The 27947-nt window shown below is 35.3% G+C and overlaps 1 protein-coding gene across 1 annotated transcript in view; it reads left to right on the plus strand.

The window, feature by feature from the left end:
* Nucleotides 1-8209: 8209 nt before the first annotated feature.
* The window catches only part of LOC145677180 (uncharacterized), a 58177-nt gene continuing 38439 nt past the window's right edge, over nucleotides 8210-27947 (plus strand). Inside the window, exon 1 of the mRNA XM_081747797.1 lies at nucleotides 8210-8329. Within this exon, the coding sequence (XP_081603923.1) occupies nucleotides 8217-8329 (113 nt within the window). The 5' untranslated portion in view covers nucleotides 8210-8216. The remainder of the gene's footprint in view (nucleotides 8330-27947) is intronic.

Consider the following 27947-nt stretch of genomic DNA (forward strand, 5'->3'; position numbering starts at 1 on the left):
CATAATATGACCAACTGAAAACTAAAAACCAGGCTATTGCGTCCAACAGCATTAGCCCGAAGGCTAGAGCTTTTCTATTTCAAGTGTACCCTGCTGGCGCTGCTGTCGATGTATTTTTTCCCGTACCTCCCTTGAAACAGGAAAGGCAAGTTGCTGTGACCGAGATCGTTCAATAGCTGAATTCAGACAGGGTTACCACATTGAAACATTCGGAATTATTTCACGGGTTTCGCTGTGCACTGTCTTATTAGCCATTCTAAGTAGCCTACGATCTTCACTCGTCAAGACCAAACGATTGAATGACAAATTGGCAACGCGACCGAGCTCATTCACTTCTTTCCTCAAAGCAAAGGGAATGTTTCTTCCGTAAGAGCGCGGAGGGAGTGGGGCGGATGTATGTTTCACACATATTCCGATGGCACGCTTGAAATAGAAAAGCTGTACAATGTTTCACGGTTGTGCAGCCACATTGCTGATTACACAACTGCTAGGATGTCCGATACGCATAAACACGACTCGTGGTTTGAAATTAATTAATCTTCTCTTACCACACGTTTACAGTCTTCAGCGGTCTATGTTGCATATTCGCAGGACCATTGATGTCGTGGGTTCCATTGCAACCCAAACCCGTATGTCCATATCATGTCATTCGTGTGGGATTGTCATTGTCGACATAGAAGTTGCAAGTGCTTCTGAATTTTCCCCGTCACTTGCCGAGGAAAACCATCAGTTGCACGACGGTTCTCAGTGGAAATCTGCTTTAATGCTCGGCAGGGGTTAACACAGAGGAATTTCTTCCGACCACTGCTTCTCTTCCTTTGTCGTGTGAATTTTGTTCGGCACCTTGGACACTGTCTTTCGCGACACGGCAAAACATTTGCCACTTTCGTCTCGTTTGTACCACATAGCCCAGCGCTAACAATTTTTTTTTCCGTTTGGAAATCAGAAAAGGTCGCTCATTTTACACTATCGCTGTATGTTCAGGTCACTGCACACTTCCATTCTACTGCTTCCCACGTATTACGGAGTTTTCCCTAACACATTACCCGCAACAACTTACTACTTCAGTTGTCACCTGACCGTTGGAAACCCAGACATCCAGACAGACTAACTCTTCATTAAATTGATATGTATGTATCTGTGTATATAAATTCCATTTCATGACAGCTGTGATATAGCCATCAAAACTATTGCAGCAATGAACAACCATTCCATGCATTTGAAGGCCACATAATGTTCCTTTTAAACGATACCAGATGGTTTGTGTGTGAAAAAGCTAATAACGGGGAGAGCAAAGGAAAGATATGCACATTCGAGTCCACTGCTGTTATCAAGCTTCAGTATATAACAATATATAAACAAAATTTATTTTTTGTGTAATGACTTGCGTATCTTTAAAATTTGATAAATTTTCTTCATTTTGTTCGCAAAACTACTTTATTAATGTTTAGTTTTTATACCATGAACCATGTAACATTGGAAATGTATTTGAGATCTAAGACTTGGGAAAACCAGTATTGCCATGAAAATTCTCGTCTTGTCTCGAAAACGAGACGAGAATTACATATTTCTTAGCTTGTTGCGAGTTTATTGCGAGCTTGTTGCGCCGTGCGGAACTATTTAAATGGTATTGGCTATTTACTACCTATGTACAGTATTTTTCTTTATACCTTAGTATTTAAATGAAAATTTCTATTAACGCCTCATCGAACAATGAATTGGCACGTACATACTTTTCCATCTGTTCCTGCTGTTAGCTTCTGTACCGAGACGTATCGAAAAGCCCTTCTTGTGTCCTTAAAATGCATGTAGTTCATTTCCTTTGCTGGAGCTATTTTCTGGCGGTTGTAACACGGTTGCCATGAAATGATCCTTGTATACCAGTATAATTAGCAAATTCGAATTCAAAAATTATCCGCAATGTAGCTATATATATATATATATATATATATATATATATATATATATATATATATATATATATATATATATATATATATTGCAATACAAATATGAAACTCACCTTGACATCCCTTGCTTTGGAACACACTAGGCCCATCGTTATTGCAAACTTCCTGTTGCCCTCAGAAAAGAAGGTTTTCGGCTGAGCAGCGAACGATGCACGCACCGCGTCTTTCAATTCTTGGTCCATGACTAATGTCCAGAAGATGTGCCACTTCATCAATAGTCATTCGTTTGTCTAGCAAAACCATGTCACGTGTACGCTCAATATTTTCATCATTGGTGGCTATAGAGGATTGTCTGGCTCCTCTCTCTTGCATAATACTTGGGCGACCATTTTTGATTTTTTCAATCCATTCGTAGAAACTCCGTTGCGGCAAGGCACTGTTTTCATATTGTGCCGAAAGTCTTTGATAGATTGTGGACTCTGATACGTCTTCCGACCACAAACATTGGGTCACTGCTCGTTGTTCTATTTGGTGCAAACTTCTAATGGAGCAACCATGATCTATCTGCAATAAAAGGAACACAAGTGGAGGAATTAGGATCAAACATTCATAGCATGACCACAACAGCATAACGATAAAATAAACAAGGACAGAAGCCAGTATGAACAATCAAAAGAGTTATGTCACAATTGTGGATAAATTTTGACTTACTCTCATAAGAAGCCCGGGCATTATACGCGTGTAAGTATCGAACACTGTAAGAATCGGTGGAAAAATATGAAAAACATGTTGAACCACATGTATTGTAACTCCTGATGTGGAAAATAAACATTAAGATCTATTATACACAATGACAACTTAAAGAAGATAGTAAGAGCATACTAAATCAAGATAATTACAAACACTGACGGAGAAAATAATTTGTTTGGTGTATAAATTAGGTAATATAACTGGCAGCATGAAAAATCACATTAAATAAAGGATAACCGTGCCACTCATGACGAAAATATGGTACGTAAAGAATCAAACAGAATAGCGGCCGTAGAAGGAAATAAAACAAAATCATTAAATGAAGGGCATATAACAACTGATAAGGAAAATCCATAGTGATACGTATAAGCGAGAATATAGTTGAAAAATTGTGTAGAGTTCAATAAGAATTTGGAACGTAAAATCAATCATACAAATTGACTGAAATATGCAGATGTTACTGAAAAGGAACTTAGAGGAAACTTCAACAAACTAACATACATAAATATTTCAAAAAGTAAGTTACGGAGGAAAAGAGTGCAAATTAAGTACATCATGTATTAACAATCAAAACTGAAAACTAATCTCACAGATGTCAGAGTTTGCAAAGAATTCTTATGGACAGACAGGCGCTTTTATTCGATTTTTTTTTGTCTACATATCAATTTCTTTGGCGATTATTTCTGGCTCTCTAGACTGGATTTCTTTATCTTTTAACACAAATACAGTAGATGCGCAATTGACTCACAATACTGAGTCTAATCAAAAGTTTCGATACTATAGGAATATCTTCGTTAGACACAATAATGACTATTCTTGCGTGTGATGAAGTTATTACGATGATATCGAAACGTTATAATGTGTATTGTTCTTCAAGTATTGAGCACCTTATTCATAATTAGTACCAGTTTAATCTACAGAGTGTGTCAGAAAAAATGAACCAGTTTGTTTCTACGAAATGTTTATGCGAGTTTTGGCACAGATGTTTCCGAAGTAGTGAATCTTGTGTGTGACCTTGGGAACACGTGCACGTATTTCCATTACGGTTGCTCACCTTGTGGTTCGTCATGTGGTTAAATACAGATACCTTGTCATCGTTTCAGCAACAAAGAAAAGAGTGAATATGCAGTTTTGTTAGTGCTTAAGCGGAAACTCCAACTGAAACATTTCAAATGTTGGAAAGGGTTTATGGTTACGATTAGCTTTCTTGTTGCCTCTTTCTAAATTGCATAAGATGTGCTACCAGGAAGTCTGTGAAAGATTAGTAGTGTCCACAGCTTCATTTTATTTAAACCCTACATTATTATTTGGCGATCAGTGTTTAAGTATTATGCTTGGATTATGTCGCTCGTAGTCTTGCACTGACTCCTTTTCAACACTTAATTTCTTTTTCCATTGAAAACTACGGCAACGAGAACATCAATTAGTCCCAAAAATCTTAGCTTCTTTATTTTATAATTTTAAAGTTCCAGGATCATCCATCGAAGGTAAAGAAGACTACAATAATGAGATGGATAATAATTGTGGAATGACAGAAGTGAGAGAAAACTGGAGAACCTCTAGAAAATCCCCGCACATGGTATTTATCCACCGCAAAGTTGCTTGGCTGGACTTGAGTTCGAACGAGGGACCTCATGTGTCAGAGGTGAGCGCTCTTCTATTGACCCACCATGGTCTCCCATAAATCTTTATGAACAACTCAATTGTTTTAGATGGAGTTTTTTTTTTTAAGCGCGAACAGAACTTGATATTCACTCTTTGTTTCATTTTGTAGGAACGGTGACTAGGAATCACAGCACCTGTCTATAGTTAACCGCGTCATGCATTACCTATTAGACTGTCCCAGCTGATAATTTCTGCATTCTCAAGGTTACACGAAATAGTCACTACTATGAAAAATTTCCGAGCCAAAATTAACATCACCAAAGAAAAAGTGGGTCTCATTTCCTTATTGCCGAACTCTATAATACTTCCACAAGGTTAAATAGTCATTTAATGAAATGTTTATATTCTTATCGGAAACTAAATTTGAAAACTCAAACAACAAAGGCAAGCGAGCTAACCAGCCAGCTAAGACAAAGAACAGTAATAAAACAAAAAATATAATAGATCTTATGTTATTACGCGTATGACAGGGGTGCCCACAAGGGGGGCTATGACGCAAACTGCGTCATTGAAATATTGGGGGGGGGGGGTAAAAATCTATATAAATATATTTGAGAGGGTGTAAAAATTAATCGAAAAGTTTTTTTTTCATGGAAGGACACCTACGGATAAGCAATTGAGGGGGGGTGCGTCATGGACATGAGGGGGGTGGGCACCACTGCGTATGATGAAACATAGCAAAGTTTCATCATTCTTGAAAAATAAAACAATAAGAAACTTTAAAAACTATGTGGACTTAAAATCACACACACACACACAAAATCAACTAGACGAAACTGTTTGAAAGAGACAGAGAAATTAGAGAAAAGAACCCGACACATGTCTCTCGCCATCTCTGCAGAGGTGAAGAAGAGAAAGTTTATGAAAAATTTATAGCCTCACTGCAATTCGATTGGGTCAATCCACAAGTAATAAAAGGAAAAGAGAAGTGTGTTCAACTCACACGTCACTCCGTCTTGTTAGAAACTATTTTATCTTTCCTCATCCAAATCCCTGTGTTTTCCTCTCCATCTATCTTTCAGGACTAGAACAAGGTTCACACCGATCGGAGAAAAGGTTTCAGTGGTTCAGCTCGTCTTCTTCTTCTTTTGCTACAGCCTTTATAGTACGTATAAGGCCAAAAGAAAAAGAGAGAGAGGAACTGGTTTTTGATCAATACATCTCTCTCCTCTCATATGTATTCCGCAAGAATCCAGCGATGAGGGCAGTCATCGAAAAGTTGGTCACTACGCGGGTTCCTGCCGTCCCACACAGGAAGTTACGCGACCTGAATTTATCTATGAAAAGAACAAACAAGAAAAAATAAAAGAGATAAAAAAAACTGGCAGAAGAGGAGAACACATTATTTAAATTGCTACGTTATTAAATCTTCGCTTCTCGACCAGCGATTTTCAAAATGAAGGGTGGAGAAGAATAAAAAAAGGAAGGTCAAAACGAGTAAGAAAGAAAGAACTGTCGATGGAAAAACAAAAGAATGAAAGAGGAAATTGAAGCATATATTTTTTTCTTTCCATGTGTAAACAGAATTTTCTTCTCATTTTCTCTCTCTTCTCCACTCTGAAAATGAAATCATAAAAAAATAAAGTGTTTTTTAGAAATGAAATCTTTAAAAGTTAATGTCCCGCGATTATGCCCTATGGGATGAAAAGAGGACGAATGATATTTGCAAGTGAATCATTATGAAAGAATTGGTGGCAAGAGGAAAGCAGGAGAGTTAGAAGAATGTGGAAATATCTTATGGATAAAATCTATTTACTCACCACAAGCTTCCAAGACTCTGGATTGGAAGTAAGATCCCTTTGCAGCTGAACCGCTGTCTCCCAAAAGAAAAGGATAGAATTCATTATAAAATTAGAATCAGAATTACGTATGCATTTTGAAGCAAAAGAACAAAAGATGATACGATATTAAACACTTTGTAACATAACAAGCTGAACCTGTGCTGTCTACTCAGAGCATCGTTCTGCTTTTTTCATAAATCTTTTTACACAAACACCGTGTGCGTGGGTTTTCTCGGGGTTCTCCCGTTTCCTCCCACTTTATTACTTCCACCATTTTATTCATTCCTCACCATCACTGTCTCCTTTAGCCCGAGCAAAACTTAAAGATTTTGTCTCCTTACACACGCAAGTGGACAGGACAGAACGACTCTTAAAGGGAGTGAATTGTTATAGACAAATATACAAACATAGCATTTAATGTATAGATGTAGGAATGAGTTGATGGCAGATTTGTAGAAGTGATATAATATTAAATGGAAATATTTTTTTCTTATAACTCTATACCCATCCGAGTACGCCTCATTGAACTCTTGAGGCCTTTGAACTAGGTTTTTGCCATTCAGATTTAACCAAAGCGCCTGCAGTGTCCGCCAACCCACTGTAAATAACTCTTCTCACTGGTTGCCTATCAAGAATATAAACCTTACCATCGCCTTAGCAAAAACAAATCTTACGGGCTCAAAACGGCAAGTAAAATATTGAATAGAACAATAGCAGCACGATTTTTGAAAATTTGAATGAAAGCTGGCAGGTCTGCACAAATTTTGAAACAGATCATTGAAAACAGCACGTTTCTAGAGCTTGTGGTTTCCAAGATCTCATTCTCGAAAAAAACTGGCCACAAACATGTAAACTTTTGACCATAAACATGTAAACCTATTTTAATATATAGATTTCTTTTAAATTTTCGAAGATGTGAAAAGAATTACTTGGATTTTGCGTTGTCATGTAAAAAAAAAAAAAAAAAAAAAAAAACTTTACCTATCCTTTATATAACAAACTTGAATAGAATGAGGAAAAGGAATATGCGATTGCTAAGATGGATGTATGACGTGACCAAGCTGAAGAGAATTACGCATGAACAGATGAAGTGCCCCAATAAAAGTCACAGACTTAAAGGGAAGAAAAATAAAAGAAATATGCTGTGAGAAAATACAAGAAAGACGAGGACCTCCTGTAAAGGGAAGGAATGATAGCGGAAAATCGAGGAACAACAAACAAGGTATTAACCTAATGATAGGAAGTAAATGATGGACGGTGACGTCAGGGAAAAGAGTCTGGATTAGGTGAAACACAAACCGACTTTAGGCAAAAAGAACCTCTAGATGTAGAGTGGGTGAAAGAAAGAAGACTGACTTTAGTGGGAAAGAAAATTTGAATTTATCTAGAATGGGTGATAGACAGACCATGTTTAGTCAGAAAGACGAATTTGACTGAAGAATGAGTGTAGACAGACCAACTTTAGTTAGAAACATGAATCTGGTATATTATTAGAAGCAGTAAGTCAATATGAAAAACAGGGAAAACTGTGAAAATAAGACAATAAAAAGCGTCCACTTCTTTACAAATACCTCAATTATATTATCTATAGAGAAGATAAGATAATTCAAAATATAAGCATATACGCATACCAATATGATCCTTTTTTTGTTGTGTATAAATTTATAAAACGTCAATCTAGTCCCTAACTGGGTCTTCAATTATTCAGCAGAACTGAAATGTAGATTCATGGATAGTGATTGGATTACCCAGAAACTATCAAAGCAACCTTTGGATAAGAAATACTTCTAAGAAAAGTTTTGCAAAAATAATGACTAATCGATCAGCTCTAAAGTTGATTGATATTGCAGGCGTGGTGTACTTAAACATATATTCTTTAAAGACTTCCTGTAGTTTCATTTTCTAGATTCGTTTTAAGAACAAAAAGAATTCATATTCTTTTCTACGTGTAGTCTTCGATTTTCAGCAGTAAATGGTTTTCCAAATTACTTTCGAGTCTGTTTTTTCAACATATTATGATTTATTTTGTCTTACGTAATACAGTTTCTTCATATTTATACAGCGCTATAACGATTTGTTTTTGTTTTTATCTTTTCAGTGTACTGTGAATATGCCCGAGCAACTAGTTAAAATATTTCGACCTCCTGAGGACTGTGGAATGTGTCGAGGTTTAAGCGAAGTAGAAAAAGTGTCAAGGATTCCACCAAGCCATTTTCAAGAAAGGTTAGTAACATGTTTAAAATTTATATTTTGAACATACTTATCATTGTCTTCCTTCAGTAAACTATGTCTAATTGCAGATATATATATACACATACACTGACTAGACAAAACATTATGACCAACAGCTAGTTTTTTGACCGAAGTCATTAGGCTAACGGGCACGAGACACAGTAGAATCGCTCGCCAAACGGTGACAGGGGTCTCATTTGATCAGTGAGTGTGAAGCTTGTGCGTAGGGTGAGGAAGAATAGAGTTTGATTGGGACCAGATTGTGACAGTCAGACGGCTGGAAACGAGAATCACAGAAAGAGTGTGACTTGTCGGGTATTCACGAGGTGCTATTGTCTTCCAAAGATGGGAAAAAGACAGTGCAGCCAACACTAAACCACAAGACATGGGATGGCCACACTTCATTAAATATGCCGGACGTCGTAGACAGTCAAGATGGATACAATAGGATAGGAAGTGAACTGTGGCACATTTAATAGCAGACTTTAACAATGGACAAAGCACGAGTATGTCTGAGCACACAATTCACCATAAATTATCAAATATGGGCTTCTGTATCCAATGTACCTTAAGTGAATCAATGTTAATCGCACGGCATTATCGATAATGATTGAAATGACACTAAACATCTCCATTGTCGTTGATCCGCCATGCAATGGCACAGCTTTGTATAGTCCGATGAATCAAGATACTGTTTTTATCAATCAAGGGCCGGGCTAGAATCTCGCGTCTTCCAGGGAAACAGCTGCTCGAAACGTGCACAGTAGGAAAACGACAGGCCGTTGGTGTTTCCATTATGGTTGAGAGAATCTTTACATGGTCATCCATGGATCCAGTGGTGCGTCTGGAGGGCTTCGTGACGGCTCCTAGCTATCGGCAAGTCATTAGTGATCACTGATCACGTACACCAGATAATTGGGAATTATCGATCAAATTTATTCTTTTAATACGATGTGAGATAGGTTCCATTTACTGAGGAAGTTTGAAGAACTAATACTATAGTAAGAATGAACAACTAGTACTATAGTAAGAATCAATTTTTAAAGTAATTTGGTGTTGAATTAACATATAATAAATAGGAGTCGCAAAGATTGGATAGGGTTAGGTTGTTAATGGGATTCCATCATAACTTGAAGTTGTCACTTACCCTGTTGCCATTACACTCCCAATCAGTTTTTATTATAAATATTTCAAATAACGTATTTTTCAGAGAAATCTGAGATACATTTAAGTTTCCGAAGAATTACCATTAATACTAATACAATAATTTACACTATTGAAAAAAACGAACAATAATATTTGAAATATACAGAGTGTTTCAAAACAACACCAACAACGTTTGGGAGGTAATTCCTGACGCCAAGATAAGACAAAAAGTATATACCAACCTGTGTGCACAAATGCTTCCTTTCGGAGTTATAGGCTGCCGAAAACTTGAAAAAATTAACTTTAAGGGTCCATAGCTCCAATACTATGGGCCCTACCGTAGTTGGGTCAAGACTTCACTTAGAAACTAACATGTGCGCTATCCAAAAATCCGTGTTTCAGAATCCTAAGGTACTCACGAAGCAATTTTTATAGAGAGAGTTTGGCTATGGGTATATTATTTGAAGTACTCACCAAATATCTCTATAAAAATTCTTGCGGAAGTGCCACAGGATTCTGAAACGTGAATATTTGGATAGGGCACATACTAGTTCCTAAGTGAAGTCTTGAACCGATTACGGTAGGTCTCATAGTTTTGGAGCTATGGACCTTTAAAGTTATTTTTTTCATGTTTTCGGCAGCCTATATCTCCGAAAGGAATCATTTGTGCATCCAGGCTGGTCTATGCTTTATGTTTTATCTTGGTGTCAGGAATCATTTCCAAACGTTGTCAGTGTTGTTTTGAAACACCCTATATATCATACGTCTCTTTTGTATAAAAGAAGTGGTGAGTGACTGATTGATCAAAGCTTAGTCAAACTGCGTAAGCTAGAACCTCGAAATTTAGACAGTATATAGGTTATTTGATGTAAGGCGCATATTACAGGAAGATTTTTAGGACTTCTGCGCGTAAAGGGAGAGGGCGAAGGAATAGGGGTTACAATTATTACAAGAAGATATCTCAGAATCTTTTAAGGTTACATAAATGAAATTTAGTATTGGGAAGCTTCATTTAAAATAATAAAAAAAAAGTTTCAATTTTTTATTATATATTTGATGTAGAAGGAAATAAAAAGAGATGGACATGTTTCGCGAATTTCGTGGGAGATTTGGAGTTCTGACGAATTCTGTTTGAAAGACGCAGAAGAAAGATCGAAAAATAGTTTCCATAGAACACGTGCATGCATTTGCTAGTATACATGTATACAGTATATGGTAATAAGTTCAGATTTTCTCTATACTTAACAATTAATATTAAATATTTATTTTACTTTCAAATCGTTTAACATCATTTTCTCTCGAGCTACAATAGTAACAACTAAGATGTATAAATATTATTGGTTTTCCGATATATTTTTAAAGCCACTTTGGAATCAACAGTTTTTTTTCGTTCAACATATATTGCTTCCATCTTCTTTGATTCGTTTGCCTCTCTCTAGGAAAGGTATTGGCATTTTCCACTCTTCTGGTTCAGCTGCTTGATTTCTTTCCTAAACAATACTCCTTCAATTCATTGACTTTTCAAGTTGCCTCGCAAACTGAAGTGAGAGCTATTCACGTCCTGCTTTTCAGAGTCTTTCTCACTCTTTTACCCTCTCTTCTTCTTCAGAGTCAAGTCTTTCGATTTCATTTTACAACTTCTCTCTCTTATTTTCTTCTTCTTCTTCTTCTGACGTCACTGAAATTCTTCACTTCTTTTATTTTCTTCCAATTCGACACCCACCAGCCAGGGTTGCCAATTTTGTTGATTTTGCACTAAATTTAGTGTTTCTATAATTGTGAGATAGTAATCTAGTAACCTTGTACTTTGGAGATTGTTCAGTGACTTCCTACCTTGTTACGATATGTTTGTTTCTTTACCAAATAACTGGAAACAAAATGATCCATGGGGGCGCGGTGGCTCAGTGGTAGAGCGTTCACCTCTGGTGCTTGGGGTCCCTGGTTCGATCCCAGCTCGCGCCGTGTGGACTTTGTGGTGGATAAACACCATGCTCGTGGGTTTTCTCGGGGTTCTCCCATTTCCTCCCACTTTCTTCATTCCACCATTTCATTCATCTCTCATCATCACCGTCTCCTTTAGCCTAACCGGCATAACCGTGGGACGTAAAACTTAAAGATTTCATTTCATTTTCAAAATGATCCATTGTTTTAAATTAATAAAAGTGACCACTGTGACTCAGTGTTACCAGTATGTTGTAGTTGAGCAATTTGAGACGTTAGGCTGACGATCAAATGTGGCGAAACTCATCAAGAAATAATGGCCGTTTGAACATGAACAACACGTATGTTGATAACGATCCTCAACGTTTCTGTCACCGTGTGCTTGTTGAATTTAAAATTAAATGAAATGGAAACTTTCGATTTAATGACCCACAATTATACCCTTTAGGTTAAGGGAGACGATGGTTAAGGCAAATACATGATGATGGAAGAATTGATGGAATGAGAATGCGGAAGGAAATGAGAGAACTCCAAGAAAACTTACGGACGCGATGTTGTCCAACACAAAATTACTTGGCCGGAGTTCGAACCAGGAACCCCATGCACTAGAAGTAAGCGCTCTACGACTAAGCCACTTTGCCCACCCCTTGGGCCTGAAAAGTGTCAGAATGAGATGATATGACTCACAAATAGTTTTTTTTTAAGCCGAACAACTACATTTAGTCTGAAGAGTCCCTGATTCGGTCCTTAGCCATGTGAGGTTATGGTGGCCAATATTTTGTTCCTAGTTTTCCTTGGGGTTCTCCCGCTTCATCCCACATTCACATTCCACCAATACTTTCACGACATTAATCATCCATCTTATTTAGCCTACGAGGCATTTCTATGCGGCGTAGATCTGAGAGATTTCATTTCATTCTTTTTTCAAATTAAAGAACTCAAAACACGGAATACGCAGTCTATTTTAGTTTGAATTTTTGAATTTTTTCGTGGGAAGGGATACAAAACGATAAGCAACATGATACACTGATTAGCAACATGTTTTAACCTGGGAAAGGGAAGTATATATACCGTCGGAATCACTAGTTCAGAAAGCACGCATGCTGACCAATGAGCGTTGTTTCTATGAGGTTACGGCAGTGGAAAAAGTGATTTGTTTATTGTTTTAAATGACGACAAGAATAGTTAGTAACGTAATTCAAGACGTTTGTGTTGAATGTATTCGAGGTTTAGTTTTCTTACACATCACGGTTATGCCCTGTATGAGGGCATGCGAGAAGGGTGATTATCTAAACTCAATGATTAATTAAATAATTGGTGGAATGTGAATGTGGGAAGAAACTAGAAAACTCTCAGAAAACCCATGGCCATGATGCCCACTATAAGCTCATGTGGACTTGAATCGAACCAGGGACCTTTTGTACCAGATGAGAGTTCTCTACCACTGAGTGCTCTACCTTACTCTTTTATTATTGTTATTATTAATATTCCGTACTATACATATTCATAAAGTCTTATAGAACGGCTATGTTCGTCTGTCTGGCCGTTGACAGGATTCAGAGCTTTAAGGTAAGAGATGGTAAGAAATTGTCAATTCAGGATACCAAGGAGAGTCATAACTGGGAGAAATAGAGAGAATCTATATCAATTCAGGATACCAAGAGCTGTAACTGTAAGAGATAGAGAGAATCGGTTTCAATTCAAGATACTAAGAGCTATAACTGTAAGTGATGGTGAGAAACGAGATCAATTGAAGATACCAACGTCGTGAGAAGTGGTATCAATTCAGGATACCAAGAAGAGCCATAACGTTAAGATATAATGAGAAGCAATATCAGTTCAGAATATCAAGGAGAACCATAACGGTATGAGATAGTGAGAAATGGTATCAATTCAGGATACCAAGAGCTATAGAGATAAGAGATAGTGAGAAACGGGATCAATTGAGGATGCCAAGAGAAATTTTATCAATTCAGGATACCAAGAGCTTAAGAGATAGAGAGAATCGGTTTCAATTCAGGATACTAAGAGCTATAACTGTAAGTGATGGTGAGAAACGAGATCAATTGAAGATACCAAGGTCGTGAGAAGTGGTATCAATTCAGGATACCAAGAGCTATAGAGATAAGAGATAGTGAGAAACGGGATCAATTGAGGATGCCAAGGTCGTGAGAAATTTTATCAATTCAGGATATCAAGGCGAGCCATAACAGTAAGATGTAGTGAGAAGTGGTATCAATTCAGGATACCAAGGAGAGACATTATGGTAAGACATAGTGAGAAGCAGTATTAATTCAGAATACCAAGAATAACTTCTCAGTTCTTATTCTTTCACTGAATGTCAAATTAATAAATATTACTTAATACTAACTATAAGATAAAGCTAGAAACCGTTTCTAATATTGGTTTAACTTACAAAGAAAATCGTCAATCCCTCACCTGATCCTTCTATTGCAACTAGAACTTATAGGTCTAGTTACTATTTCCGATTTCAGTATTTTATTGACATAGTTTGGAAGTCTATCAAGTATCATAATTTGAAGCGAAACTGACATTAGGAACCTTGGTGGTTCAGTGGAATAGTGTTCACCTCAGGCGCGTGAAATATCTGGTTGAATTCCAGCTTTGTGGTAGATAAACACTATATATGTGGGTTCTCTCGGGGTTTACACGTTTCCTTCTGTTTTCCTCATTCCATCATCTCTGTCTCCATTCTCCATGGATCGTAATTAAAAGAAACTTGTTTATTATTGTTATTCATTCGATCGAAAATATGTAACAGTTTATTCAGGACAGCAACGCTCAGAGTTTTTTCTTGAGTTTTCCTGGCAAATGCCTTGATGATATCTAACATACATGTTATAGGCCGTTTCCCTCCTTCCTCGGATAGTGTGGTTGCCGTTGGACGTCATCCTTCAAACGTAACTGGCTTAAGTGATGCCGATAATGGCCAAAAGTGTGTATAAATAAACAAATAAATATTATTATGGTTACTGGACGACGAAGTTTAATTGATGGTCATATAGAGTTTAGCGACTTTATAATTTCTAACCTAATACTGAATATCTTTTGTTCGTTGGAACTACTGCTTACCACACTCAGTCAGAGGGCTTGGCTGTAGCTTGATTTGTGCAGTGTCCGTGAAGTCGACTCAGTAGGTGACTTTATGTACGTACCTACTAACTACTATGAGAGAGAGAGAGAAAGAAAGAGAGGGAGGAGTTACCCAAAAGTTCTGCCGCAAAATTAAAGTGAACCTACTGGTTTCCAGTCACACACCGAAAAGAACGGTTAATTTGCTTTTAAACTCGAACTACGATTAAACAAAGGACTCTGTTCATCCACTGAGCAAGTAGGTTTTGTTTTTCTCTTATATTTTATATATTATTTGATTTCTTTGTTATAATAATTTGCGCGCATCATGTAATTCCTTATCAAGCACTTTTGTCCTTTGTGTGAAAAAGAAAAGGCACAACATGTAAAACAAGTGAGTTTGGTTTCACAGTGGGTAACTACGGTAGATTTCCAAGCTTTATGATTTTTTTTTTCTATATGAAAATTCGTATTGCAACCGAAAGTACTAGTGGATTTCAGCCACTTCTGGTTTCAGTAGTGATGAGGTATCCGATCAAAAGACCGCAAGAATAAAAACAATCAAAAGACCGCAAGAATAAAAACAATCAAAAGACCGCAAGGATAAAAACAGCGCATGAACAAAAACTGCGAGTGGAGAAAACAGCACATGCAAATACAGCGTGGACAAAAACAGCGCATTACCAAAACCGTTCGTGGACAGAAATCACTCATGCAAATACAGCGTGGACATAAACAGCGTGTGCACCAAAACAGCGCATGCAAATACAGCGAGGATCAAAACAGCGCGTAGACGAAAACCGCTCATGAACAAAAACTGCGCGTGCACAAAAACAGCGCATAGGCAATGACCACTGTTGGTGGTTTTAAGTAGGATTGTGTGATATTTTTATATATCGATAGATCGATACTTTAAAATATCGCAATAACTATATAGATTTGTTTTCCGATCGAAGTATCAATTTTCGATGTTTCCATATTTTTGATATCCCGATATATCAATCACTTTTCGATATTTTAACAATATCGATTTTCCATATCCAAATCGGGACATTCCACAGCCCTAGTTTTAAGTTCAATATATTGAACACAGGTAATTTTCACATTTGTAAGATTGTTTTAGAATGTGTGGAGTTGAACAGAAACGGATTGATGCTACAAACAACCCAAGCCACTGATAAAATTTCAGGAAAATGAGAAACCCTGTTGATTCATAATCAGCTGACGATTATGTCTATTCAGCGCAGGATAGTAACGATGAAGAACAAAATTTGTTCTCTTCGGAGAAAGAGGATATATTTAGTGACAAAGAAGTTGAAAATAACCCTTCAGACGCAAATCCATCTATTATCTTCGGTGACTATTTGGTTGTGACAGTACTTGAAAAACTAAAACATTTTTACATGCTGTGTTTATAAGATAGGACAGTGTGGATAGTGTAAAACATTCAAAACGTTTAAAGGAAACTAATAGTCGTAAAAAAATCGCTTCTAAGTAGCAGTGTGTTGAGAATAAGAATGATGCAGTTCTTTGTTATCGTTGTAAATATAATTTGTTTCATTATTTCATTTTAAGTGAGGGAAATTTAAAACCAAATCTAACTTTACCTAATTGTGTTTGACATCTCACCTGACTTTAAGTGAGTTTTTCTGCATAGTAACCGTTATTAAATGTGCTGAGCAACAGTGAGAATAACGTGTAAATAGATTCATTGTGAAACAAACGGAAATAGTAATATGAGGATGTTGATTTTTAAGTAAAGAAAAGTCGGTGAAATATTTCATGTTTGTTCATTTCAGTCAGGAGTCTGGTGGTGTACAACATTGATTATTGACGTTTCGCTACATCATTCGCAGAAACAGTTTGCCCTTGTATGGAAAATCGACCACAATCATGAACTCTTTTGGAAAACGATTCTAGTTGCTCACGTCGGTGTGGTGGACCCAGAACTCTGTGCTGCGTATTTCTGTATATTACAATTCACAGTGGCATGACCCAGGGTGCGAATTACCGGGGGGGATGAGGGGGATTTTTTCCCCTCAATCACATTTTGTTTCCCCCCAAAGAAGTCAGCTGAAGTATCCCCACCGGGGATGCTCGCTTTCCCCCTCAAACTATGCTTAGTATAACTCCAAATTTCACTGATTTTTGTTATTTCTTGTAAATTTAATCTTCTAGCTGTATTTCGAAATGATCGATGTAAACTGTTGTTTTGGTCATTTCTACTTACCACCTAATTACCCACTATTTTCAACGTTGTTTAGTAGAACTATATTATTATGACTACGGTTGTTACTTGCAACTATACCTTCGTACCCTTCAGTTCGTCATCGTTTGTGAATTTGAATGTACTAATTGCGTATAACAAAGCCACATATAGATTTATAAATGTTCTTAGCGGTTGGCCAAGAAGAAGTAAACAAATAGCTTCTTCTATCATACTTGGCGAAATTCGGATATGTCATATTCATCCTCTATATTTGTATCGATTATCATCTTATTTTAATTTTTGTTATAACATGTTATTTCATTTTCCAGTGTACTCTTTGTTAGCACATGGTCTTCATTCCCTAATAGGTTGTGTGTATGCAACTCAAAAGTTGCATTTAATTTGTGATAATTAGCATAGTAATCACTGCTTTTACAGTTTACGGAAATGAACTTTTGAAACTGTACTCAAAATCTGAGATATAGGTTTTCTCTCGTAAGTATATGTTAACGTACACGCTGGGGGATACGCTCCTAGTGACCAGACATGTTAATGAAGGTGATTTTTAGGTGAATAAGCGAATAATTCAAGATTTGTTTCAGCATTTGTTAATACGACTGGTTCTCCGTGTCATTGTCCGTGTCTGTATAAGCATTTCAACTCGAGCGGTTTTTTTTTTAAGTTAACCCTTCATTTTTCCATCTTTTCGCTGTACAGTTTGCTGTCCAAGCAATTAATGTTGTCTGAAAAACTTCAGTGTAATGTTTTACTTTCTTTGAATAACGTAGCCCATAGTGAATCAACTCATCTTCAACCTAACAGTAAAGTAATTTTTAAGTGTTGACTTTCCGTGCCCATCACGGAATCGATATTTGGAGAAAAAAAAAGTCGTGATAAGCACAGCTTTAGCGGGAAGTAGAAGCACAAGCTCGAAATTTGAATTGAGAGATTTTAAATATTTGGCCTTCGATTTGACGATGTGAGAAATCGGGACCAGCAACAATCCATTTCTTATTTGATAGGCTAATATCTAGATTTTCTTTAAAAAAAAATGTCCGGTTTAACTGATAATTTTAGTGGTTTTCACAAGACTGAAGTAGGTTTCTTTTCGCAACCTGTATGTATTAATGCAAAGTGGAAGCTTTCAATATGAGTGGAAAAATTAACATATGCTTGTGATCACGCCTATCGCTCAAGCCGAATTATTAACTAAATAAACCTTAGAGAGCTACGGGGACAAGAGTGAGTACAACATTAAAACACATTCAGAAAGGTTTAGTGGGGTGTATGTCAGACAATATATATGTGCATAGTTATTGTCGGTAGATTTATTAAATTAATAAATCTCTTATTTATTACAGATGTCACACACACACACACACACACACACACACACACACATATATATATATATATATATATATATATATATATATATATATATATATATATATATATATGGGGGGTAAGGCATTTATTGTCTCATTTTGAAATTTGAACCTTCAGACTATGTCCTTTGGCCTAATTTTATCCCCCCCCAATATAGATTATCTAATTCGCACACTGGCATGACCTATATGAAAATTATGTATTTGACACATTTCTACGACGCGCGACGCCGTGAACTTAGTGTTGGAAAGGGCTACAATGAAGCCCTTCCGGAATCTGTTCAGTTTCAGCGGCTATAGACTAGGCTCTACCACACTGCTCTACTGCGTGACTAATGGGATCCTGTTGCTTGCCTCGTAGTAATTTCACTGCGATGGATTGCGCATGAGCGGTACAGTTGCACATTATCTTCGGCTCAAATTAAATGAATCAACCTCTGTACTTGAATTAAGGTGGAACTGCACCCTAGTTTACAAGATCAGAAACATGTTCTTTGAAGATGATTTGCTGATCATAGATTGTCTAATTGAAGATGTATAATCATGATATGTAGCAACAGGAAGCAAAGCATATTGTTAAATCAATTTGACAATTTATCACACTGCTTCAGTGTGCTTTCTTTATTTAAAAAAGGTTAGGTTTTTATTGTTTTGTCAGTATATAGCTTGAATCAAGAATCTGGAATCTTGAGTCTTCCAGCAATACCCACTACTGAATAATCATGGTCTTCATATTATTTTGCGCATATTGTAGTGGAAAGGTTTAAATAACTCATGCCATCAAAAATAAAGCAACAACAATTTTGATAAATATTTTATAAAGCTCTCAGCGTCGGTTCACCTTGCCATATTAAATTCCAACTTATTTTTCTTTGTTTCGTTTCATTTGACATAGAAAGGAAAATAATATTGTAATTTTAAGCAAAGTTTTCCAAAGAAAATAATATTGTTTTTTTTAGTCTCATCAAGTTCTGGTACGAAAGATAACATACTTTCCTTTTGAGCAGAAAAATGTATATAAATATTTGCATGAAACCCTAAAAGAAACGAAGGTTCATACTATATACACAAAGGAAAATTCCTGCAAAATGTATTATCCTGATTTAAATTGTCTGCTTTCCTTTGCCGCCCGTCATTTAAATAATAGTAGTATTTTCACCAATAACAATATAAAACATGTTCAACCATATCTTTTTCTCTTGAGTTAGCAAACAAACTCAAAGGAAGGAAACAAAGCTATTTCCGGACGAAAGAAAAGAACGAAAACGAAAATAAATGAAAGAATGTGAAAACAAAAACAAAACAAAGAAACACACACAAACACAGCTAACAATGCATATATAGAAAATGAAAGAATACAATAAACGAAATAGAAGTAGATAGATAGAAAGAAACAGTAGTAAATAGAGCTTGTGAAAATAACAAATCTGAAGCCGATGCAATGTTTCCCGTTATTTCTACACTTCATAAAATTGTGTCTGTGTATATTACACCTTAAGGTAATGAAATAAAGCTAGGAGGAATATCTAATTTACATGTCCTGAATAAGTATTATTATCAAGGATGATTTGAATAAAACGTATAATAATGTAAAATAACAAGACAGGGATTGTTGATCGTCTACAGTGCATATTTTTCTCCACTTGTCTTCCTTCACGTGCATACCCACCGTAGCTTACGCGCCTACTCCCTGTGAATGCACTTCTGAGCTGCTACGCCGACTTACCAACTTCGTCCTGCTCTGAACAGGTGTAGATGCAATGCTAGTGTCTGTTAACCACCTAATACAGATTACTGCGTGTTTTCCGCATAAATAATCGTTTTCATGGCGTTTTATTTTGCACGCATCATACATTTGTACGCAATTGTTACTCAGTAAAAGGTAAATATTAGTATTTTGGACATTTTGCATCGAACTTTTATAACAACAAATCTTGATATTTATATCCGAACAATTATTCTTTTTTTTACAGTTAAACTGCACCGTGAAATGCAACGATGCGCATAAAATAGAACTGTTTAAGGCAACAACAGTATATTTTGTTTAAAAAACCTCTGAGTATATGCTATCAATATCTAGTTGGGCCTATATTTTCTATATACGCTCTTATATCTTGTATTGATCTCTTGATTTCAGTATCCTCGATGCTTCACCAAAAGATCAATGTTTTGCTACTAACATATCAATCACGTCGTGAATTTAAATTACTTCTCTAAATGACTTGCTAATTATGCCTTTAATGACATTACTTCCTTTAGAATTTACCCGGATAAAAGTAACTCTAAAGCAAATAAGCTAATGTTTATGTTTATAAAAGTAAAATTGTTCCGCGTGTTTCTTTCTGCGTAAGTCAGGTGATCAGAGAGGCCAGATATGGGCACATCTCTATTCAGTTGCCTTGAAAGAATGCGTGGTCCAATTAGATAATCTTCTAGTATGCCCATTCACACATTTAATACTGATGTTTTGATTCATGAATTACATGTGTGCTTACGTCACACCAAACATAAAAATTATGAAATTTTAAAAAGGTCGTTACAAGTTGATCTTGCTTATTCAGTGATTAAATAAAAACTAAGATTGTAAGGTATTTCATAGTAGCACAAATTGAATAAGGAGTTTCGGTATGAGACAGCCTTAGCTCTTGTCTCGACTTAACCCAACTACATAACGACCACTACCCTTACGACTAATCAGCTTCACACACACACACATACACACACACACACACACACACACACACACACATATATATATATATATATATATATATATATATATATAATGCAACTCTTGTATATATGAAGAATCGAAAATAGCAAACGGCAAATGTTACAATATACATATCAGCATATTCATACGTTTTTAATATCGGTATATTCTATGAGCTTTCCTCTATAATTACTTAGAGTATTATTGGTTCATGAATCACCGATACAAAAGAAATTTCAGTTCAAATACAAACAGCACTGCACCGTTTTATACTGCTCAAGTTTTCATATTCGAAGTTAACAATAATGCATATGTCGTTGGTGTTCTGGAGGCCTCGTATACATATACACTTCAGCACACAATTTTACATAACTTCTTATGTATTTTTCGCATTTTTTACTCAATCAGAGATAAACAGTCCACTCACAATACCAAAGTAGTGGATTTTAATCGTACAACAGGGAATGTCTGACTCAAACATCCGAATATTGATAAGCAAACCAATCCCTATCAGCTCCTTTTATACATCCAGTATACATCCTGGAAACATTTACAGCTTACAATTTATTGTTATCAATCCAGGATTGAATGTACACACAGACAGAAAACGTCAATTAAGTTGTAGGAGTATACAATTAAATTACAATATTGTACTTAACTACATATTGTAATACCTACGTATATATTATACCACATATATACATTGTATATTACAGTATATTATAGTATTAGTGCATGTGTATGGTTGTGAGTAAGTGAGTGAGTAAGCGTCTGTTCCTTTACGCATATATAATAATTATCTATTTTTACTTTTTGTCGTACTGTAAAATTTTATTATCTAAAAATTTTGTATTATGTTTAGGCGAGAAATAGGGCTTGATATGGTCTTAAGCTCGATATTTATAATAAGTCGTAATAAATAAATAAATAAATAAATAAATTTCTTAAGTGCTATACATTAAATTACACATTTAATATACAATTCAGGAATTTAAAATTCGAAGCCCTGGCAAAACTTTTCTATGACTACGTGAGAATAATTTTTCTCTGAGATCAGTTTGGATTTGCTACATTTACTCATAAATATATTAACTCACTTGAAAATTATCGTCAATACATTATTCTTACGTCACTACTTTCTTCAACGTGTCGTGAGCTCCTTTGGGCATATGCCGTTGGTATTCGGTGCAGGAAACTCAGCGAAAGTTTATGTGGTTCCAAACTCACGTCAAACTGTAAGTCCCACATATTATTAGCCTGCTAAAAGGAACGCTAAACTCGAATTCAGTCCAATCTACTCCTATCTGACTCAACGTGACACCAAATGACAACTAATGTAACTTTCACGGAAAAGATAACAACGAATTTATTATTAAGTTCTCCATTGTTTCAACTTCGCCTATTATATACCATTAAATAATAAACTAATCGCTAAGTAAAGCAAACTAATTTTATTAATTGTGATAGTTTCGCCAACGAACATTTGGCTTCACCAGAAGCTATCAAGTCTTCCGATAGTATCTAATATGTTGAGTGTTTAGTTGGCGAAACTGTCATAAATTATTAATTTCGTAATAAAATTGGTTTTCTTTGCTCAGTGATTAGTTTATAATTTAATTATTTCCCACGTATTAATTTCTATTCTTCTTCGCGCATATGACTAATGCCGTAATATTTGTCATACCTTACAGGTCTCTTTCCTATAATAAATTTCCTAGTTTTTTATTCACTAGTACATAAACTTGAAGGTTAAATTGAACAATGTTTTATAGTGCCTCTTGAAGAGTCTGTAAGGTAATTAAAAGTGACATTAAGATAGGCGTAACGTTTCAAGTACGTACGAATAATAAAAAACAAGATTTTTTCCTGTAATCAATAAAGGTAAAGGCTGAAGCTGTCCACTGTCGTTAATAAAGGTATTTTTTTTTCGCTAAAGCTATCCACTGTAATGATTTCACCTGCCCTGCTGTCGTCTTGCATACCCACGAAATAAAGAAAGTCTTTCTAACTTGAGCAGCTGTTAACTTGAAAATCATTTCAACAAAGCTAAACCGATTGCATATTTGGATATATATATATACATATACATACATACATACATATATATATATATATATATATATATATATATATATATATATATATATATATATATATATATATATATATATATATATACAGATTGTTGATTAATTCGTGTGTCAATTTCATTTGTTCACTGTGCAAGAGTGGTATGAGGTAAAGCCGTGCAAGTTGGTGTAACTTTAGACGAAGGACATAAGTTTTGTTTCGCCATAGAAGCATGTCAGTTGTACTGAAGGCTGAAGAGATATAGGGTCAAAGATCAAATTTCGATTTTTTTCCTTATGGGATTCCAATGTTAAATTCTGAAAGAGCCTGAAAAAAACGTAAATCGAAGTGATAACAAAGAAAAAGCTGTATGGTATGATTCTATGTCGCAAGCCGACCAAATATGCGTCAATCAAGTGTCAAGGTCAGAGGTCACGGTCAGATCAAGTTCACAGGTCATCTTGAGAACCCACTTGAATACACTGAAAACAACGCAATGTCCGTACTTCATCATGTCAAATGGGTTCTCAAGGTGACCTGTGACTTTGATCCGACAGTGACCTCTGACCATGACACTTAATTGACGCATATTTGGTTGGCTTGCAACATAGAATCATACCATACAGCTTTCTCTTTGTTATCACTTCGATTTACGTTTTTTTCAGGCATTTTCAGAATTTAACAATGGAATTCCATAAGGAAAAAATCGAAGTTTGATCTTTGACCCTATATCTCTTGAATATTCAGTACAAGTGACATGTTTCTATGGCGAAACAAAACTTATGTCCTTTGTCTAAAGTTACACCAAATTGCACGGCTTTACCTCATACCACTTTTGCACAGTGAACAAATTAATTTGACACACGAATTAATCAACACTCTGTATATATATATATATATATATATATATATATATATATATATATATATATATATATATATATATATATATATATATATATATATATGTATATATATTTGTAATTCTAGAGTCGTTTGATAATCCAAAAAGAAATTGTAATTATTCAGTGCGACTAAAAGAAATATAAAATCAATCCAAAACAAGTAATAATAATAATAATAATAATAATAATAATAATAATAATAATAATAATAATAATAAGTACATCAAGAAAGAACTGTAAGTTCAAACAAAATCTGTCTGTACTAAGTCTTTCGTCTAAGGATAATAATTAACCTTAGAATGATTTGTATACCATGCTATAAAAGATGCCTCACCCCAATCTGCTGAGAAATGGACATCAAAATAAAAGAGGAAAATACAATGAAATAAAAGTAAAAGAGGGATAAGTAAGGTAGAGGTAAAGTTAAGACTGCCTTATAATACGTCCAAAAGTAATTGGCCAAGGCAGAAGAATGTGGATATATATATATATATATATATATATATATATATATAAGAATACCATGCTTTTATATAAAACTTGAATCCAAACTTATTCTGTCGAATTTATGAAAGCGACGATCCTACACTTGCGGACTATTAGATATATATATAGTAGCATCAATTACCCACTTCTCTGGGTTAAATTCAGAAAAATTGTAATATGTTTTGTTAGTCAATCGCTTTTTAATATTACTAAAGCGCTCCTTGATATTGGTCATTTTTGCTGATTTTTATATATCCTCTTTCCTTATATATAAGAAGACGATATCAAACTTATCCACATTAAAAAATATATATATAACCTAGAAAGAAAACATTCACAATCCAATTCTGTAATTAACTTAAAGAATGAGTCAGAAAAAACCTGGCCACTTTCCTCCCTCCATATTTTCTAGTATATAAGATGAACATTGGCAGCACTGTGCATAAGCAAGGGCAGACTGTCGATCTTACTCACGAATAGATTGTCAGTTGTGAAGTGTGCATACTGTGGTAAAGAACGATGAGTCAGTTAGAAAAACGAAAACTAATTGTGAACAAATACCTCGAAAATCCAGGTATGTCCTTAAATAAATTAAGCAAACTCGTAAAATACCCTCGGTCTACTGTGCAAAATGTAATTAAAAAGTACGCACAAGATTTAACTGTTGAAAGAAAACCTGGCTCAGGTAGAAAACCGGGGACTAGCCAACCGAAGCTGGAGAAAAGGGTTACTGCATTGCTGCGTCAAAATCCTTATTTATCGGAAAGAGCAGTTGCTGGTGTGGTCAAAGCGTCCCAATCTACAGTGCACAGATTTAAGCAAGGAAAAGTTTACGATCTTTCAAAGTCCAAAAGGTACCTAACCGAGACGAAAAGCAAAAAGTGACGGCAAAATCCAGAGCAAGAAAACTCTATGATCAGTACCTTACTCAATATGGATGTTGCATTATGGACGACGAAACCTATTGTGTCGCTGATTTCAGTCAAATTCCCGGAAAGGAGTAGTACGTGGCACTGAAGAGGGGAGATTTGCAGGATAAATTTAAACAACGGAAGGCATCCAAATATCCCAAACAATATTTGATTTGGCAAGCTATTTGTTCATGCGGTAAAAAAAGCAAAGCGTTCATCACAACAGGGACAATTAACGGCGAAATTTATACGAAGGAGTGTTTACAAAAACGCTTGTATCCATTTGTGATGTCATACAGTAACTCTGTTTTCTTTTGGCCAGATCTTGCTACCTCTCACTACTCTAAAGCAGCCACTGATTGTTATAAAGAAAAGGGTATCGTCGCAGTTCGAAGAGAGGCAAATTCACCAAATTGCCCTGAACTTAGGCCAATTGAAAAATATTGGGCCCACATTAAAAGAACATTGAAAACATCAAAAGGGAAGGCGGCTGACTTGAAAACTTTTCGTCGCAAGTGGACTGCAGCTGCCAATCAAATAACAGAAGAAGATGTGCGAACTCTTATGAAGCGGATTAAGAGTAATGTACGAGCATTTTTCCATAATTAGTTCTTTATAATATATTTTGTGTGTTTATTTTTTTAAACTTTATAGTCAACTAAAATATGCAAACGACCTTTCTTCTTTTCATTTCTTTACCTACTTTTTTGGTCAAAGTTACTGGCCAAGTTTTTTCTGACTCATTCTTTATTTCGCTATTTTTGATTAGTAGCTGTTTCATCGATTACTCTATCTTATTCTGTGCTATGCAGCAATGAATATAGCTACATCGTATTTAAATGAGATGATAATAGAGATAAGTTATTTCTTCGTAAGTTCGATTGACATTGTTTTCAGTATATGCCTAAGCCGGATACTGATTCTATTTTCATATATAAAAGGGAGGGTTGCTAAAATGTTAGTCTAAAACATTCACTATCGAAATACTCTCTATGAACAAAACATAGTAAATCCACACCACCATATCAACCTGAAATTTTACACAGAAATAAAATTAAAATCTTACTAAACTACCATCATTTGCTAGAATGGATTCTTCTACAGTTTATAGGAAATAAAGAAACATTTTTCCAGCTGGAATTTTATTTAAATTAATAATTCGACATTCAAATTAAAAAAAATATAATAAACTTTGCTAAATAAACACATCAATATTTTTTTAAAAAAATAGAAATATCTTCATCCACTACGGGAGTAAACAGTAATATGGTTTCAGCAACATTTTACATAAGATTCGTAATATTAGGTAATTTTCAAAACAGTCAATGGTTAAAAAATATTTTCTTATGGCTTTACTTGTCACAGAAAGTTTCATGAAATTTGTAATAACATTGCGCAAAATTGCACCGTTAAAAAATGTAAAACATTCTGAATTTTAGTTCTCAGGGAAATGTTCCTTAGCATTAAGTATATTGTAATATGACTAAAGCATTTTGGTGAAGGGCGATTAATATTTCATTGGTTTTGGCTTAATATTTTGTAAACCTTGTTATATTAAATGCAAATAAAATTCAATCCCCAGTCTGGTGCTGTAGGTCATTCACACATGCAAAGAAATCAAGGAAGTCTCATAATAATTTAAAACTATGTCTAGTTAAAACATTCTTCTAAATAGGAAATATAAAAATATGTTATGCAGCAATGTATCAAGGAAATAATAAGACTTCCTACTTCACGTTATGAAGTAACTCAAAAAAATGTAATGGTAAGCGGAAGAAATGTCGCTACCAAAACGAGGAAGAAAAGGTAGGTGGACGAAAAAGAGTTGAAAACTAAAGAGGAGTTCTGAAGTGACCGTCTGACTGGAAGGATCGACATCTCAAAAGTTTCACTCGTCAAAGTCTGGGTGAGTACAATGCTGGTTATTAATTGATATCACACTTTATTTATTCGACCTTGTCTCAAAATTCTTTTAATTCTTATAATATCTTCAAAATTCATTATGACAGTTATTATAAATTTTAACGTAAGGCCTCAGCACCAGACTTTGGGTAATATTCTGATCTGATATCTCTACTTTTATTTCTACAATCTAATTTATCCATCTTAACTAATTATTTGCTCTACCTAAAACTTAATGGTTAAGTTTATTATAAGAAATCTCTTCAAATTGCCCCTTTGCTATTATGGTTATTAATACATTGAGTTATGTGTGGATAAAATTGTATATGTCAACGTTCGGATTCTCGGTCCAATATGTTGGCATATGTTATGGTGGTTTAGGCGCCGATTTTGTGGCTAACGCCCTTGTTACGAAATACGTTATGGTGGAATAAGCGCCGAATTTTGTGGCTAGCGCCCGTGTTAGAAACACGTTATAGAACAATTTTCCGTTTAAAATATAGATATAGATCCCGAAGCCACACATATATGAGTAAGGAATTAAATCATGCAGAGAAAAATTACATGGGATATCAGATTTGTTATTATCCAGGATGGTACTGATATATATGTTTGAATATGTGCATACCATTTCCTATAGAGAATTCTGTGGTAACTTACAACAAAGAAATATTACATATACATATAGATACGTTTTGCGTTCATGTTTGAGTTGTTTTTCATTTGTCAGGCATTCTTAGGATATCGTATTGCAGTGCATTGAAACAGGAAATGCTTATGTAGACATTAGCGTGTGCGAAGGTTATCTTGAGAAACGAAGTTAGTTTCAGTACAGAAATCACGTT

Source organism: Thermobia domestica, unplaced genomic scaffold (genome assembly GCF_964235325.1).
Source record: "Thermobia domestica unplaced genomic scaffold, izTheDome1.hap1.1 HAP1_SCAFFOLD_677, whole genome shotgun sequence".
In the NCBI taxonomy this organism is placed as follows: Eukaryota; Metazoa; Arthropoda; class Insecta; order Zygentoma; family Lepismatidae; genus Thermobia; species Thermobia domestica.